The 16,276-nt window shown below is 52.5% G+C and overlaps 8 protein-coding genes across 8 annotated transcripts; 5 read left to right on the top strand and 3 right to left on the bottom strand.

The window, feature by feature from the left end:
• Positions 1–671: 671 nt before the first annotated feature.
• On the bottom strand, positions 672–1,696 carry CGGC5_v016584 (uncharacterized protein; the record flags this gene model as incomplete). The annotated part of the gene is made up of 3 exons (XM_066153544.1): positions 672–854; positions 955–1,026; positions 1,595–1,696. The coding sequence occupies 3 exons, from the start codon at positions 1,694–1,696 to the stop codon at positions 672–674; spliced, it is 357 nt and encodes a 118-aa protein (XP_066007060.1).
• A 1,041-nt stretch (positions 1,697–2,737) lies between these two features.
• On the bottom strand, positions 2,738–3,514 carry CGGC5_v016583 (uncharacterized protein; the record flags this gene model as incomplete). Its single annotated transcript, XM_032037160.1, has 2 exons — positions 2,738–3,298; positions 3,410–3,514. The coding sequence occupies 2 exons, from the start codon at positions 3,512–3,514 to the stop codon at positions 2,738–2,740; spliced, it is 666 nt and encodes a 221-aa protein (XP_031884018.1).
• An 895-nt stretch (positions 3,515–4,409) lies between these two features.
• Positions 4,410–4,736, top strand: CGGC5_v016582 (uncharacterized protein; the record flags this gene model as incomplete). Its single annotated transcript, XM_032037159.1, has 2 exons — positions 4,410–4,421; positions 4,473–4,736. The coding sequence occupies 2 exons, from the start codon at positions 4,410–4,412 to the stop codon at positions 4,734–4,736; spliced, it is 276 nt and encodes a 91-aa protein (XP_031883933.1).
• A 738-nt stretch (positions 4,737–5,474) lies between these two features.
• Positions 5,475–6,956, top strand: CGGC5_v016581 (uncharacterized protein; the record flags this gene model as incomplete). Its single annotated transcript, XM_032037158.1, has 1 exon — positions 5,475–6,956. One exon carries the CDS (start codon positions 5,475–5,477, stop codon positions 6,954–6,956), a length of 1,482 nt encoding a protein of 493 aa, XP_031883935.1.
• A 903-nt stretch (positions 6,957–7,859) lies between these two features.
• Positions 7,860–8,677, top strand: tropE-2 (Short-chain dehydrogenase/reductase tropE; the record flags this gene model as incomplete). Its single annotated transcript, XM_032037157.1, has 2 exons — positions 7,860–7,896; positions 7,953–8,677. 2 exons carry the CDS (start codon positions 7,860–7,862, stop codon positions 8,675–8,677), a joined length of 762 nt encoding a protein of 253 aa, XP_031883934.1.
• A 1,626-nt stretch (positions 8,678–10,303) lies between these two features.
• On the top strand, positions 10,304–10,684 carry CGGC5_v016579 (uncharacterized protein; the record flags this gene model as incomplete). The annotated part of the gene is made up of 1 exon (XM_032037156.1): positions 10,304–10,684. The coding sequence occupies one exon, from the start codon at positions 10,304–10,306 to the stop codon at positions 10,682–10,684; it is 381 nt and encodes a 126-aa protein (XP_031883937.1).
• A 785-nt stretch (positions 10,685–11,469) lies between these two features.
• Positions 11,470–12,302, top strand: CGGC5_v016578 (Ribosomal RNA-processing protein 1-like protein; the record flags this gene model as incomplete). The annotated part of the gene is made up of 2 exons (XM_032037155.1): positions 11,470–11,521; positions 11,611–12,302. The coding sequence occupies 2 exons, from the start codon at positions 11,470–11,472 to the stop codon at positions 12,300–12,302; spliced, it is 744 nt and encodes a 247-aa protein (XP_031883936.1).
• A 505-nt stretch (positions 12,303–12,807) lies between these two features.
• LCB4 (Sphingoid long chain base kinase 4) lies at positions 12,808–14,566 on the bottom strand (the record flags this gene model as incomplete). The annotated part of the gene is made up of 4 exons (XM_032037154.1): positions 12,808–13,176; positions 13,226–14,238; positions 14,299–14,355; positions 14,407–14,566. 4 exons carry the CDS (start codon positions 14,564–14,566, stop codon positions 12,808–12,810), a joined length of 1,599 nt encoding a protein of 532 aa, XP_031884019.1.
• Positions 14,567–16,276: the final 1,710 nt, after the last annotated feature.

Raw genomic sequence — 16,276 nt, 5'->3', positions numbered from 1 at the left:
TAATAATACTTATAAGAATACTTACTTACTTAAATATTACATATAAAATAAACTAATAGACTTTAAGGTATAAAACCTTATATAAAAATGCTTTATTTATTATAACCTATAGCTACAATATTGATTATGTAATACGTATAGCTACGTAAGCACCTTATGTAATTAGCAGTTTAGCAGGTTACGTTTCAGGTTATGTTTCCCCTCCTTTTTCCCTACCTTAGGAAATAACCTGCCAACAACATCAACAAGAGTCATCACAATACATCACTTCCTTTATTATTCTCTATACGATTAAATGCCTATAAATGCTCAGGAATATCACATTTTATCATAACATAAGCCCATCTATAATCCTATACTATATAGGCGCATATACTACGCCCCTGAATACGCTTATACCTGTGTTAACAATTATTATAATATAAACTTATTTATTTTAAGATAAATAACTTATATTATTAATCAAGTAAATTTTATATAATTCATAGAATAATTAGTATAATACTTTATTATATCTAGTTATTAGAAGGTATATACTTTTAACTTATAAGTATAAGTAGAATCTCTACTTATACCTACATTAATATCTATCTATATACTTAGTAAACCTATCTACTTATATTCTAAGTATACCTGTAACCTAACCTATTTAGATAGGTACCTGTGGGTATCTATAGTATGGGTAATTTGAAGCTTATAAGCTCTGAGAGATCGGCCCACTTCTTGCTGAGGCTCTTTTTTCCCTGCTCGAACTCCTTTTTGAAGATGCGTCTCTGGATGACCTCTTGGTCCTGAACGAGAATGGTTCGTAGAATTCTGGCCTTCCACTTCGCGTTGAAGTCGTCGCCGCTGTCCTGGTCGCTTTCAAGTGGTCCGATACCATGCTCATCATTGGCCTCGCATCTGGTAAGTACTTGAACATGAGTTTCAAACATCAAAACAGTTGTAACTGACCTCAGGCTGAAGAGCAGCATGGATGAATTCATCAGAAATGCTGATATCCATGATGTTGGACGTGTCCTGTGTCTTCGAACCGTCAGCAGCCTTTCTTCAAAGGTCCTACAGGTAAGCCATTCTCGAGATCCTCAAATGCCCGTCTTCGGTGCTGTGCCCTGCATCTTTGCGCCATTCTGAAGTTTGTTCCACAAAGATCTGGACTCTTCGACGTTCCCGAAGCACGTCTCGTGCTTGGTTAGAGCAGAGACACTTCTCCAGAAACACACATTGAAGTGATTGTGCCGGGTGTGACTCAGACAAAACACGGCGAACCCCCCGAAACAGGAGATTGGGGGATCGCCTCAGAACCTGTTGCCCGTGACCACCATCGGGGCAGTCCAGAGTATGGCATTAGCCCCGCTGGACCAATCCGAATCCCGCGAAGGGAATTGAGGCAGGGATCTTTGCACCGTCGAGACTGAAGGTTGGCGCCCCAGCCCAGTGTAGGGTGGTTTGCAGCGACCAAGCATGCCTCAGCTTTTCCGGGCTCCCGACCATACCTTTCTTAGGGCCCAGCAGGGCAAGACTGGCAGAGCAGCGTGAAGACAGACAAGAAAAACGAGATCGGGTCCTCAAACAAAGTGAAATGCGGGCTTACCTCGGTGGCAGAATCGTCGGGGGAGGGATGGGCGTCACCCTCATCAGCGGCGCGGTTGCCGAGGCCGAGGCCAGGAATCAAGCTGGGTGGAGTCGAAGGCATTTCGAAGTCGATGGTTGCGATCAAATCGATAGATAGGGATTTGTCGTTGAGTCGCAAAGTGGTGACGGTTCGCGATGCTAAATTTCCTCAACCTTCAACCGCGTTTGGTGGTTAGCTGGTTGGACGGCTTGGGAGAAAATGAAAGGAGAAGATTGAGGAGGGTGAAGGAGAGAGAAAACGGCGAAGTTTGCTTTGTTTTTTGGGGGCCTCCTCGAAGAGGAGTGTCACGCGTGGGACGCGTATCCAGGTGAGAAACGCACTGGTGAAAGCGCGCGTCTGAACGGGGAGGTTGGGATGGAGAGCGGGAAGGGAAGTCGCGGAGCAGCTTGGGCAGAAAAGGATGTTCAACGGCGCCTTCCATCTGAAAGACCTCGCGACACTTGGGCACCGAAGAGAATGATGAAGACAGACTTACATAGATATTAGGCAACGAGGGGCAGAAAATGGGCAGAGTGGCGACGGAAGTTGAAGTGAATGGCCTCGTTCCGCAGCCCATTCCTCGCGAATGGATGTGAGGTCGCTCAGAGAAGAAGAAGAAAATCAGTTATCAGTCGGCCAAGCGGTCGTTGTCGATGGACAAATGAGAGGGAGACCGGTGGCCATGACCAGACTGGTTTGGGAGCTTCAAGGTGAGGCCTGAGGCGGCCGTAGGAGTCGACGCGGTGCCTTGCCAACGCGAAGATGGAGGACTGGTTGCGCGTGGATAGGTAGGTACCTTAGGTAGGGAGCTAGGTAGGCAGGTGCGGTGGTTTGAAAGTGTGAAAGCTTCTGCCTGAACGATTGGACGGTTGCAACCGTCTTATGGTCTCCCGGTCGTCCCTTGCTTGAGGTGAACAAGTCAAAATGCGTCCAAGAAAGCAGACTCGGCCTCATTTAAGGAAGGAGCGGTCGATCTGGATCTTCACCAACGTAAAGTGAAGCGAGCTTTTCACGGCAGATCATCATATCAGAAACTTGCATATACTTGATGATTTCTCTGTTGTCTCCCCTCGATCTCAACACATAGCTTTAGTGTTGTCCAGATACACGTTACGTAGGTGCCTACTCGCGGCGGCGGACATCCTTGATCGCAATGATGAAGGCCATGTCGATGATGGCAATAAGACCTGCTATGACCGCGAAGAGCCAAATGACCCGATCTAGGTGATCAACGCGCTTCTCAAGATCGTCGAGGCGCACCTTCACGAGATCATACTCATCGTCATGTTCAAACTCCAGCCATTCCGCTCTCTCCTCGCGACGCTTCTCTCGCTCTTCGTGGCGCTTCTCTCTCTCTTCATGACGCTTCTCCCGCTCCTCGTGGCGCTTCTCCCTCAGCTCATGGGCCTCCTCTCTGTGCTTCTGCTGGTCAAGAAAGTCCTTGATGGCGGTGTCGACGGGCTGGCTAGCGTTGGTGTTCTCATGGATGACGGTGGAGCTGCTTCTTGGGAGTCTCTGGGCTCTTTGGAAGACCTTGATGGCGAGCATCTCCTGCTGGTCATCAAGCGACTCCTTGCCGAACTCGAGTCGCTCCTGATTGATCTCCGCTAGCATATCGGCGAGGCCCACGGTAGGGCCGCGAAGCTCCTGGCAAGTGTCATTGCTGGTGTTGGTGAGGTGGCCCTGTACGAAAGAAAGCGAAAGTCAGCTTAATATTTCGCAGCGAGATATTTCTATCTCCTGGTTTTGAGACGGCAGGAGCAAAAGTCCCAGTAGGGTGTGGCGAAGACGTACCTCAGTGCTGGTCGACTGACGGCGATCACGACGACGGTGGCCAGCCTGGTTATCCAGGCGGCCAAAGCCTGAGAACTCAGACTGGTTAACTTGATCTTCCTGCATGGTGAACTTGTTGTCTGAGGTTGTCTTTCTGGGGTTTGGTGGCTCAGATCATGACTTCCAAAGTCAACGGATGCGTGGTGCTTGGCCAAGACTTAAGGGACTCAGAATCTGTGATAGCGCGGTTGAGAAACTCAAACGATTGGTCAAAGGAAGGAAATTTTCTGACTGGCTGTCGGCTTCTGGTGTGAGGAGCTTACTTGTTGTGTGCAACTTCGCTCGGAGGTCAGAGGACAAAGGTGGAGATGGAGGGAGAGGGTGGTGGCAGTCCAAGGGCAGAACAAAAGGAGGTCGGTCCACCACATAAAGGCCGCAGCCTGGTGCTCAAGCAGAAGGAGCTATAAGTTGAATATCTTAAGCAAAGCTCCAGTGCCTATGACGTAAGCAGAGTAAACAAAGCTCTGTGATATGCTCAAGACGCGTGAGAGATGCTGAAGGTGAAATGCCAATTGGGTCCACGCAAGAGAGAAGTCACACTGATTTCCTCTCAAAGGAGCGCGTTCACCTCCATCACAAGTTTAGACCAAGGACAGTTGACTTGTCTGCCGACTCATTGTTTTTCCTCTGCCTTCCTCCCATCTCAGTTTCAGGCCACCATCAGGATCCCAAAAACCAACTTCATCTGGTCCTACTGTCACCTGCCTTACTCCCAGTCGTCACTAGACAATATTGCTATTGCTGACTTCACTGTCGTCAGGTACGTGCAAACTTTCATCTCGTCAATTTTCTTCCCTCAGGACAACGCGCAGTCCCATTGTATTTATCACCCATTGTTGACACGCAGAACAGCACCATGGCCCAGATCAATGGCTCCGAGAACAAGGGACCTGCTGCCCGAGGCAGGGAGAAGACCATGGAAGACTATGCTTAGGAAGCGTTTGTCGCTGTAAATCTCCGCATGGCTCAGAATGTCAGTATTCTTCTTTTTCACTGAACCTTCCAATGGCTGACTGATCCGCAGGGCACCCCCCGTCCTCAGTCAGAGGTAGCTGCCCACGTCATCGCTCATCTGCGCGACTTGCTCGACCGTCAGTGTGCCCAGATGGTCGCCCAAGAGATTGCCCATCAGCAACAGATCGCCGAGCTCAACAATAACTTCCGCAAGCAGTTGATGGAGCAGCAGGCCGTCGCCAAGGCCGAGATCAACCGTGCCTGGGAGCTTTGCGACACTCAGATGGCGGCCGTGGCCGACTTGATGGCTGAGCAGAACAAGAAGCAGAAGTAGGAGATGGGTGATTAGCAATACTATGATAGGTATCGACAATGGTACCCATGGAAGGCCGGCTGTGGTCTGAACAACCTTCTCTGTTAGCAACAAGTGGCAGTCGCACTTCATAGGAATACGTCAGCAGAAGAACCTTCCAATACTAAGCTGTTTTCAAGTTTTCACACATTTCTGAGGCATGTTTTTTTCCATCCGTTCCGCCTTCCAATGCCTACCTTGCTGGTTTCGGCTGGTACTCTCGCCTTCGAGATACCTCTTGGAATAAATCACAAAGGCTTTTTGCTTTGAAAGACGTCATCCTACCATGGTATTCCTGGTTCCGAGTCCAGCAGTGGGGACCAAAGTCCACACATGTCTGCTTCAGACCCAACCTTGGAAGTCTGGAACCCTTCAACGTTCGCTGCATCCATGGTGAACTTTGAAAAGCCACCTTTGCAACCAAGTCAAAGGTTCTATAAAACGATGCGAATTTTTACACAGACGCCTTTCTTTTTCTTCTCCTCTGCACATCCCCAACGCAATTTCGCAACTCCATTTCCGTGCTTCCCCCTTCCGTGAGTGCCGTCTGAACGCCATTTTGATACAAGGACAACAGATCCCATACGGCAATACGCCTAGAGCTTGGATGATCTTCTTCGCAGAAATCCTTGCTAACGAACCTCGTATTTAGATCGCCCCGCCCCAGCATACGGATACCCGAAACGAGACTGAAAGAAAGGTTTCTCACAGATGAGCAAGATGGAGACCCTCAACGACTTCGAAATCATCGATGTCGCCAAGTACACCGAGGCTCAGCTTGCGGCCAAGATTGCCGCCAAGGACCAAGAAATCGCTGCGCTGAAGCGACGACACGAGGCCGAGTGCATCGAAATCGAATTGGCCAAGCTTTCCGAGGAGAACGAAGAGATTGCCGCGCTGAAAGAAGCGCAGGAAGCTGTGGTCGACAAATATAAGGAAATCCACGCCCTTAAGATGGCTCAGAAGAACACAGAAATCGCCGCGCTCGAGCAACAATACAACGACGAGCGCGCCGAAGCAGACGCTTTGATTGCTGAGAAGGACAAAGAAATGGTCGCGCTCGAGCAACAATACGACGACGAGTGTGACAAAGTAGACGCTTTGTTGGCTGAGAAAGACGAAGAAATCGCTAAGAAGAACGACGAAATTGCCGAGAAGAGTCAAGAGATTATCCATAAGAATGACGAGCTTGCTGAGATGAACGACGAAATTAATGAGATGTATGACGAACTGTTTGAGAAGACCGACCAAATCACTGAGAAGGACGAAGAGCTTGCCAACAAGAACGACGAAATTGATAGGATGCACGAAGATACTGTTCGGAGAAACGGAATAATTGCTGATCAAAACGACGAACTCATTGAGAAGAACCAAGAAATTACCGACAAGAACAACGAAATTGCTAAGAAGACCGAAGAAATCGCTGAGAAGAACCAAGAGATTACCGATCTGAACCATCAAATCGCTAAAAAGAACGAGGAGATTTTTAAGAAGAACGAAGAAATCGTTCAGGGGAACGAAGAGCTTAAAGACATGGAAATCGAAATTGACAGGATACGCGAAAGATTGAACGGAGTAATTGCCGATAAAGACAATAAACTTACCAAGAAGAACCAAGAGATTGCCGCCAAGAACGACAAAATCGCCAAGAAGGACGAACAGATTGCTACGCAGAAGCAACAGAAGGAAGCTGCATGCGCCAAGTACATGAAAATCTACACAGATGCGTTGGCCCAGAAGAATCAAGAAATCGCGAGGATGAGGAAAGAGCACCAAACCGGAATCGCCAAGTGCATCGAAGACGCAGCCGCCAAGCGCGCCGAAGAGCTTGAGAGATTCCAACACAATGCTCAAGAATATCTCGACCAACACAAAAAGGAGAGCGAGGAGTCCCAGAAGCTCATCCACAGCATCATCAATGCTCAGCTGGCCGAAAGCAAGGGCAAGCTCATCAAGGAGCGTTCAGATGCTGCGGATCTGAGACGTGAGCTTGAAGAGGAGCGTTCGACTTCTACGAAGCTGAGATATGAGCTTGAAACCCAACGGAGCGAAAGCAGTGCTGCCGCGAACGCTCTTGAGAAGAAACGCAAGGAGTACGCCGAGTCTCTTAAATTCGACATTCAGAAGCCGGAACTTGCGCGGTCAAACTATTATAGTTATGATGACGACGACGAAGACATGAGCTTTGGTCTCTTTGATTAGCGCGTCTTCGTGTTAGATATCTAGTGGGGCGCAACACCTAGACTCATCCATGCCAAAGTGCGATGATCACAGGTTTCTGAGCCACTTCGCCCTTCAAATGCGTCGCATGAGACAATCACTCTGAACAATAGCCTTCTGGCAACGTATTTAGCTTGTTCAAGACGGCCCGGAGCAACACACCAAAGTTTGCTTGCTTGACTGCTTTCCGAAAGGATGGGTCGATGAACGATAATTAGTGATAGTAATTCAACCATACATCTCCTACGCAAACATTCTTCCAATCATCGTTGCGGCTCAGGCCAGACGTTGGCAGAGCGCTTCCCAGCAATGACGTTCACAAGGACTTGTCTGTGATCTTTAGTATCATTCGAAGACATGAACATGACTTATTACAAACAGATGCCACAGGCTGGCCAAACGAGAGAAGCAGCATGATTTTCGACTCGACGATAGAGGGACAGATATTTCACTTGAACAACCCCTTTAGAGGTTTACAACAGCAAAAGTGTCATCTTCAGAGGCCATCCGCCAAATGCTAACAGCGCCGCATACATGCTCATCCGCGCCACCCAAAATCGAGTGCTGCCTTTGAGATTTTTCATGAGAGATATCAGTTTGGCGCAGTCTTCAATCTGTGTTCTGAATAGATACAGGAACGGACAGGACGGATATAATGGTAGAAGGCGTCGCCGGTGGAACCGGACTAGACTATCATTAACTCCGGACCGTGCCGCACAGCTGCGGGTTAGTACCGGTGCCGCTCCGGCGGGCTTCCTCTTGATATTTGGAGCAACTTACATGAGCCATTTCGATAAGAAAACCCGCTTGACAAGCCATCGCCTTCTGCTCTATACTCCATATCGAATTGCAAGCCTCATCTGCTTTCCAACCACCGCGACCGCCATGGCTGCAGCAGACAAGAAGCTCGTTTTTATCACCGGTAAGTCCTTTTCATGAGTACATGAAGCAAACCACTGACACGAGAACAATCTAAAGGTGGAAACCAAGGTGTGGGCTACGAGACGGCTAAGAATTTGCTGCTCTCCTCTGCCGATTACCATGTGATTCTCGGAAGTCGCGATTCGACCAAGGGCGACAAGGCTGCGATGGATTTGCTGTCCACTTCTGGAGTCAAAAGCACCGCTTCTTTCGTGCAGATAGACGTGACAGACGACGCTTCCATCAACGCAGCGGCGAGCAAAGTCGAGTCCGAATACGGGCGTCTCGATATCCTCGTCAACAATGCTGGCATCATATCGATGGCCAGCCCGCCTACCACTGCCGCATTTCGAAGAGTGCTGGATACGAACGTTGTTGGGGCTCTAGGCGTAACCGAGGCGTTCTTGCCTCTCCTCAAGAAGACTGCGCACACGTCCCCACGTCTTGTGTTCGTCAGCTCCAGCATGGGATCCATCACTCACGCCGCCGACCCCTCTTCTCCTTATTACAACCCGCACGGCACAGAATACCGAGTCAGCAAGGCCGCAGTCAATATGCTCTTGAGCATGTACGCTGCTCGCCTGAAGCCTGACGGATTCCTTGTGCTCGGTGCCGATCCGGGATTGTGCGCTACCAACTTTACTGGCGATCCCACCTCTTTGAAGAATAGAGGTGCCGCGGAGCCGTCTGATGGTGGCGAACGCGTTGCTACTGTAATCAGAGGCGACAAGGAAGAAAATGCCGGTCGTGTGGTTGGAGTTTATGGAGTGTGTCCCTGGTAAAGCATCAATATTAGCCAATGACGAGCATTGCATGGTAGAAATGCCAATTCCGATGTTGTATAGCACGTATTTCCGCCTCGGTTCAAGATTCAAATCTTCAATTTGAAAATGATGGATCGCACCTATTGACTAGTTATCTTAGAACATGATGTGGCGATGTAAAGCCTTGTGTATTTCTTTCGAGGAAGGCCGCGCAAAAGTACGGTGACCAAGATTTCGTATGCGAGCTCGAAACGTCAGGATGTCGCGTGTGTTTCGCGCTTGGTCATGCCGAGGTGAAAGAGGAAGTCGTTCGCGCTGGCAACGGGGCTGATCCGAGGAGCAGACCATCTTGCGCTGGCGCACGATGAATGGCTAGCAGCCAAGGTCCTCGGCACGGGGAGATTCCATGATTCATGAATGCCTCACGCATGCCACGCTCGGCGTGATGGCAATCTCGCACCTGCTTCAAGGAGAGTATCATGGGTTTCTACCACGATATCAGTGATGTAGACACGCCGCAAGCGCTCGTACGGGGTCGAGCGAGCGAAAACCCTTGTGGCGAAGCTGTCAACCAACCCAGCGTCCTGGGCGATGCAGTCAGCGCCGACTTTTCGATCCCAGGAGATTTACAAGAAGGTCTTCAGTCCCATGCTGGAGGAAGAGGATTAGGCCAGCAGGTCCTTGATGTTACAACAAGTCGGAGTGTACCCCCTATGGCGATCGAGTTGATGCGTTGGTCAAAACCTACGTTCGGGCTGGAGATAAGATCTTGGGCACGAGAACCCTCGGGGAATTGGGCGTTGTCGCAGTGCAGGGGCTGAAGACGATGTTTACCCAATCCTGGAAGGCCGCTATCATTGCAAACATCGAACGAGTTTGAATCGAGCAAAGATTCTGAAGACACACGTTGATGATGACCTTAAGTGATCTAGTGTGAATGGTGGCATGTAAGTCAGCTGAGTGACGGCGAAGATATCATGGGCGACCCGGAAACCACGCCAGCTAGGTATTAACCGCAACGAACGTCGATGGGGCTGGACGTGCTGAGGTCTCCCCTCTACCGGCTGGCTGGCTCGTCAGTGAGACCGCCGTAGCTTGAAGCTGGAGATGGAGAGGTTTGGCCAGCAGCAGCGCACCTGTGGGCGAGAGGCAGGTGCGCCAACCCGCTCCTTCTCTCCTTCCCTTCTTTCCTCCCTCCTTCCTCAGCGGTCCCGTCTCTCGTCTATTCTTCGTCCCATTCACCACAGCCTCAGCTATAAAACCCACCTCCCACACACTCAACCCCCGGAAAATATTTCCTTCTTCCCACAACAACACCAACAAAACCTTTCCATCCAGATCACAATACACTCAGTACTTCCAAACTCTCTGCGCCACCAACAAGGTAAGCTGCCCCTATCTGCCCACGCGCTTGCCTTTCGCGCCTCTGTTCAGAATCACCTTGCTGCTGTTCAAACCTCTCTTGCGCGTGCAGACTCTCATCCTCGCCAACCGACAAAATGCTCTTTACTGGCAAGAACACTCCTAAGTCAACTGTGAGTACTGTCCTGTCCCCTTTATCTACTCACTCTGCCCTTTGGTTGCTGTCCTTCATTCCTGCCATCTGCCTTTGTCGCCATTTTATTCAGTTCAAACACTCACAAGATGGATGCAAACCAGGAAGGCCTTGACGACTATGAACTTATCGAAGTCCCGCAGTGGTCCCAAGACCAACTTGACAGAATGATTCACGAATCTCGCGCCTCCCTCACCAAGGAGCTTGAGGACAAGTTCCAAGCCAAGGCCGATGAGACGAAGGCCCAAAGTGAGCGTGTCTTGAACTCCAAGGTCATTGACCTCAAGTCGCAACACGAGGTTAAGATTTACGAACTCAACCGCATTCACGACAAGGACGTTGCTGCCCTCAAGGCCCAGGTCGCGACACTCGTCAAGGAGCAGGAAGGCCTTAAGAAGCAGCTGGCCGCCTCCAAGGAAGCTTACAAGCGCATTGAGAACCGCCTGGCCAATGAGTTTATCAAGAACTAGTGGAGGACCTTCTCAGTAGCCTTCAAGTCAGCTGGGCGTTTGGAGTTGTCACTGGTGGTAAAGTTGGGCATTGGAGTTGGGGTTTTGCATTCCTACATAGGCAGTGGAGATTGACGACTCGACGTGAAGAATACAAACAGCAAGCTTCTGTCACTCAAGGAATTGGCTGCTGGCCACATTGTTACCCAAGTGACATGCTGACACTGAAGACTTGCAAACATTGATGATATCTGGTCAAAGCCAGCTCACAGTCCTTTCTTTGCTCTGAAAAAGCCCTTCGTTCCTTCTTGTTGAACAAAAGAAGGATGACAACAGCTCGGATTAAAGACCCCCAGCAAGCAGAAGCGCCCAAAGTGTCTGGGTTGAATGACAGATCGGAAATACATATCGTGTACCCATTCGTCCCGTTCTACTCCAATGCGCCTGAAAATTCGATTCAGTATCAAGTGGGATGAAGTCGGACGTTGTCGCGGACGAACGCCAAGCCGGAGCCGGAGTGGAGGAAGGAGACATGGGGTGGAGGTACACGGCGATGTACCTTCCCTAACCCGACCGCTCCAGACTTTTAGGCGGTGACCCGATCTGGCGCCCCTGCACCTCCACACCGAGGTCGGCGGGGCAGTTTTCTCGGTGAGCAACGATTTTATTTTCCCATCTCGCCCGCCTCAGCCAGCATCCTCATCACAGCCCGGCAAAACGAAAAGACCACCAAGATCCTCCCGACGCTCGTTCAACCACCCCAATCGCTGTCCAATTGAGCAGGATATGCTCAAGCCCCCTTCATAATGGCGTCCCACGAACAAAACATGCCGTTTATCAAAAACCTCGCCTCCAGCGGTTCGTCCATCTCCCGCGTCGCAAAGCTTCGCCCGCCCGACACGATTGAAGAGACCTCCCAAGCTGACCAAACTGCCCCCTCAAACCAGACCGCAAGCTCCGAACACAGGCCCTGACCTCCCTCCAAACCTTCCTCGGCTCTCACCGCTCCCTCACCCGCATCGACGCCCTCAAGCTCTGGAAGGGCCTCTTCTACGCAATGTGGATGTGCGACCGCGCCGTCCCGCAACAGAACCTCGCCGCCGAGCTCGCCTCCCTGACCGCCTGCCTCCAGAACGCCGACGTGCCCGCCTGGCTCTCCGCCTTCTACGAGACAATGTCCAAGAACTGGACCGACATCGACGTCCTGCGCATGGAAAAGTTCCTCCTCCTCGTCCGCCGCACCTTCGCCTCGGGCCTGACCTGGGTCAAGGAGGGCGACTACGCCGAGGGGCGCGCCGACGCGCTCGCCGGCGTGCTGGCCGAGTGGCCCTTCGAGGTCGAGGGCGACCTGCGCAAGGTGCCCATCGGCCTGCGCCTGCACGGCGTGGACATCTGGGTCGACGAGCTCGAGAGGACGGAGATCATCAAGGAGGACGCCGGCGAGAAGGCTGTCGCGTTCGCCAAGAGGGTCAGCAAGCTCGTCGAGCCGTTGAAGAGGTCGCCCGTCAAGACTGTCCGCGTCAAGGCGGCCGAGTCGCTGGAGGACGACAGGCTGCCTTGGGTCGAGTCCCAGGAGGAGGACAAGGAGGGTGCGGAAGAGGAAGACGACGGCGAGTGGGGTGGCTTTGACGACAAATGAGCAGGCTGCAGCATGACTTGGATCTTGTCTTTGCATTGTATGGTGAACACGGCGTTTTTTGGGTCTAGAACGGGAGGCGGCAAAATCACTTGGTATTGATCTGGGACTGCTTCAGAGGGGTGATGGGGACCGAAAAGAAAAGCAATTGTATGTGCTCAACGCTGTTCTACAGTATACATTGATATCCAATGGCTGCATTGCCGGCCGGGGCCTGTCTTGGCCCGGCGACGACGGTAACGCTTCTTCCCATCTTGGTCTATCTGGGTATCTCGACTTTTTTGAAAAACACTGCTCCCTACCGCTATTACCTCAGCCACTGCTGACCGTCAAAAGTAATCTTTAAAAAGTAACTGGAGAACGTGAGACAAGCCACTATGCCATTGATGAAGGCGTGCAATTGTCTCCGGACGGCCTGGGCGACCCAAGTCACGGCTCGCGCCGTCACATCGATCGGTGCCACAACACCTAGTGCAACGAAGAGGGCTGCCTTCTTGCAAGTGGCTTCCTACGCCATGATCCTGTTACCGGTAGTGATCTTGTCCCAGTTCGTGGGACCTGCTGCCTCGTAACCGCCGCGCTTCGAGATAACCTTGCCGAGGCCCTGGTGGATCTCTGCTTGGAACGGCTCGAAGGGCACCTTTTCGCCGTCAATGCTGATGTAACCGTCCTTCTGGTTGCGCGGGGTGATGCGGTAGGCCGTAATCTTCTTGTACGAGACGAGGGGGTTATCGAAGAACTGGCCGTTCTCCACTGACAACAGCATGCTCAGTTGAGAGCCGACCGACACATCGCCGTCTACACAGACAAGGTCCATGAGGCCGTCGTTGGCGCAGGCTGCAGCAAAGAAGTTGGCATCGGCTGCCATGTACGCCATCTAGATCCAGTTAGCAACTGCGCGTTGTGAGGTTGGGAAGTAAACCTACGTTTCCACAGTAGAAATTGCCCATAGTGTCACTCGAAATCGACTCCCAGCCCTCCGGAAGGGCATCATTGATTGTACCATAACGCAGAGGCGGCAACCCTTGATGGGTATCTGGGCTCGACCCTGATTCGGCAGGTGCGGCGTTGGGACCCTCGCCCAAATTTGTTGCCGATGCGTTGCTCATCTTTTGCCTGTAATGCTCCTTGACCCCATGCTTATCCTCGATCTCGACCTTCACAGCAAGATCGCAAGGGTAGCACTTCTTCTGGAAGATCCTTTGCAAGAAGCCAACTGTGAAGCGCGCGCCGCCCATCCATCGCAGGTGCTCCGTCCCCAGATCGCTCTCAGCTACAACGCCGAGGGCCTGGCTCAAGAAGCTCAGCAACCGCCTATCCCCTTGCGTGATGCTGACGAGGTCAAAGGGCGTTTCAACTCCCTTGATGATGGCAAGCGCGGCTAACGAGGGCCGGTATGTACCGTAGAGGTTGCAGCTCATTGCATTGCCAGAACCACAAGGAATATGCGAGACAGCAATGGTCTGCAGAGCATGGAACGCGTCGGGGCGGTTGCCGAGTCCGTTGAAGACCTCGTGGGCCAGACCGTCGCCAGAGCAGGTAACAATGGTGTCGAAGGCGTCCACGTCGATGGTCTGCGCAATATCCACAGCTTGGCCCTGGCGTTCCGTCTTGACCACATCGATTGGCATACGCGCCGCCTTGAACAGAGGTTCACAGTCTACATCCCACTTCTTCTGCGCGCCTCCTGGACCGGCGTGAGGGTTCACTAGGACCTTGGCCCTCTTGCATCGCTTCGCCGGCCCGTACGCTCTGGTCAGGAGGTTGTCGGCCCATGTCTTGACGTCGGGGGTGTCGGCATCGGCGACGTCAAAGATCCACTGCGCAGCTTGCACTCTGTGCTTGCCAACGTATTTGGCGTAATCGATAGTGAGGGTCTGGCCGGCGAGTTCGACCCACAGGACGTTGTAAAGGGGGATTGTGGACGTCGGTGGTGCTGCTATGAGAGAGGGGGTTAGCTACGGCAGACGGACAAATCGGCTCGGGCAGGAGTGTCTACCTGGTGCGCCGAAGGAGGCGAAACTGCACGTACGACTGGTCTTCTTTGCTGTCGGGTCTTTGGACAGTCAGCGTCTCAGGCGCATCACGAAGCTACAGATCAACGCACCATTCAGGACGAGGTTCTCCGAGTCCAAGACAAGGGACTTGACGCCGTCGACTTTGATGACATCGGGCAGACCCCCTCGCGAAGCGGGTTTGCCGTAGGACTGGGAGGACTCGGAAATGGACTCGGGTACGGTCTGGGGGCTGCTCTGGTTGTTCGCCATGGCGGTGGTATCTCGACGGGCTCCGCGGAGCGCACTTCACATGCTACTGTGGACAGGGGGCGCGGTACGGACGGGGCTCTCTCTCGGACGGGCTCGAACGATTCGGCGGTCTCAATAAGGATTTCGTATTTCTAGAAGCTGGACGGCGGGACGAAGAGGAGATTGAAGCGACAGACGAGAACAGAAGAATAGTAGTTTGACGTGGTGGTGAGGGGGTAAAAGGGAGCGATCAGTGTTAGCAGCGACGAGGCATTGTCAGTTATCGACTTTTTTCCCTCGGGGGTCCTTGCTCGCTGGGTATCGTCCAGTTGCGTGCGTCTTGTAACTGCAGCTGTCGCGTCGGGGGCCGTCGCAGTTCCTCTCGAGCATGAATGATCCAGGGAGGAAAAAGGAATGAGGTCAAATCCGGGGGAGGGAGGAGGAGGAAGAGGCGAGGACAAAAGGGCGCCGAGCGCAGGAGCAACGCCGGCACAGGAACAGGTCAGAAGGAGCAGGAGCAAGTGCAAGTGCAAGTGCAGGTGCAGGTCCCGAGGCAGGAGACACTCAGAGCAGCAGCATCGCGGTGGAAGTGGAAGGCGCCAGGCCAAACAGAGACTGGTCTGCGCGTGGAAGGCGCCCTGGTGGGTGGCACGGTGGCACGGATGGATCGGAGATTGAGACGCGGACGGGGAAAGGGCGCCCTTCGTAGCGGTAGGGAACGACTTTTAGTGACCTCCCTCGGTCAGCGTAGCGGGCAGTGTGGGCCACGGTATCGTGCTAGCAGCACCTGAGGGCGCAGACACGAAGGCAAGGTACCTTTAGCTGTGATAAGCACCGGCACGAGGCACACGGATGCAGCATTGGCACCTCAGCATGAGGTAGCACGTCCTGCAGCGTGTCCAGTGACTCTCATGCGCCGGGCCCGCGGCGTCCGTGCCGTCTTTTTGTCTTGGTCCAGGTCTTCTGGTTAAGGTGGTCTTGCAGCAGAAGAAGCAACAAGCTGTTCCTGGACCTGGAGAACCCCCTTGTCAAACTCCAACCAAGAGCCCAGCCCAGGAACAGAAGAGTTGCTCCTCTTCGGCCAGGGAGAAAAGAAGGCACCGCCTAAGTAAGTAAGCACCTTGTCGACCTCGATGGTGTGAGTAAGCCTGCAAGGCACATGTTGTCGAAAAGCGCTTCTGGCTGCGCATCACCACCCACCTCACCTATCTGAGCAGCAGGTGCGTGGACGTCGACGTAAAAAACAGTGTGCTCCGGACGGTCCTCGAGACGTGGCGTGGCATACATCCAGTCGAATCGCCCTGTAATTATGTGTCCTCGGACGTGCAGCCGCATTGTGGGATAAACAGAGTTGGAGAAACCAACAAAGCCTTGGACGTGAGCAAGACACACAAACGTCAGAGAAGAATGGAAACGAACGAGGACGATGGACGAAACCCCTCCTCCACCTCACCTCCCGTCCCCTTGCTTTTGAAGTCCCTCTACCAACGGCGAGAGATGGCATTCGGCGATTTCCATTGCCCCTAAGGGCCAAATGCAGAGTGCGGGAGCGGAGATTCCCTAACAGGCGACACCCACTTCGACACAGGTACACCAGCTCCAACGCTGTGACCCTGCAGAGCCAATCATGTCTCCCCGTGACAGCTCAATCTGGTAATAATTGACCAATCAGATGTGGGCCGCACCGGCTGCATGCCGACCTGACATCGGCACCGGTGAGTCTCTCCCCCG

Source organism: Colletotrichum fructicola, assembly GCF_000319635.2.
Source record: "Colletotrichum fructicola Nara gc5 chromosome Unknown KSG_Nara_v1_contig11, whole genome shotgun sequence".
NCBI classification, from domain to species: domain Eukaryota; kingdom Fungi; phylum Ascomycota; class Sordariomycetes; order Glomerellales; family Glomerellaceae; genus Colletotrichum; species Colletotrichum fructicola.
This window is presented reverse-complemented; position numbering and strand designations above follow the sequence as displayed.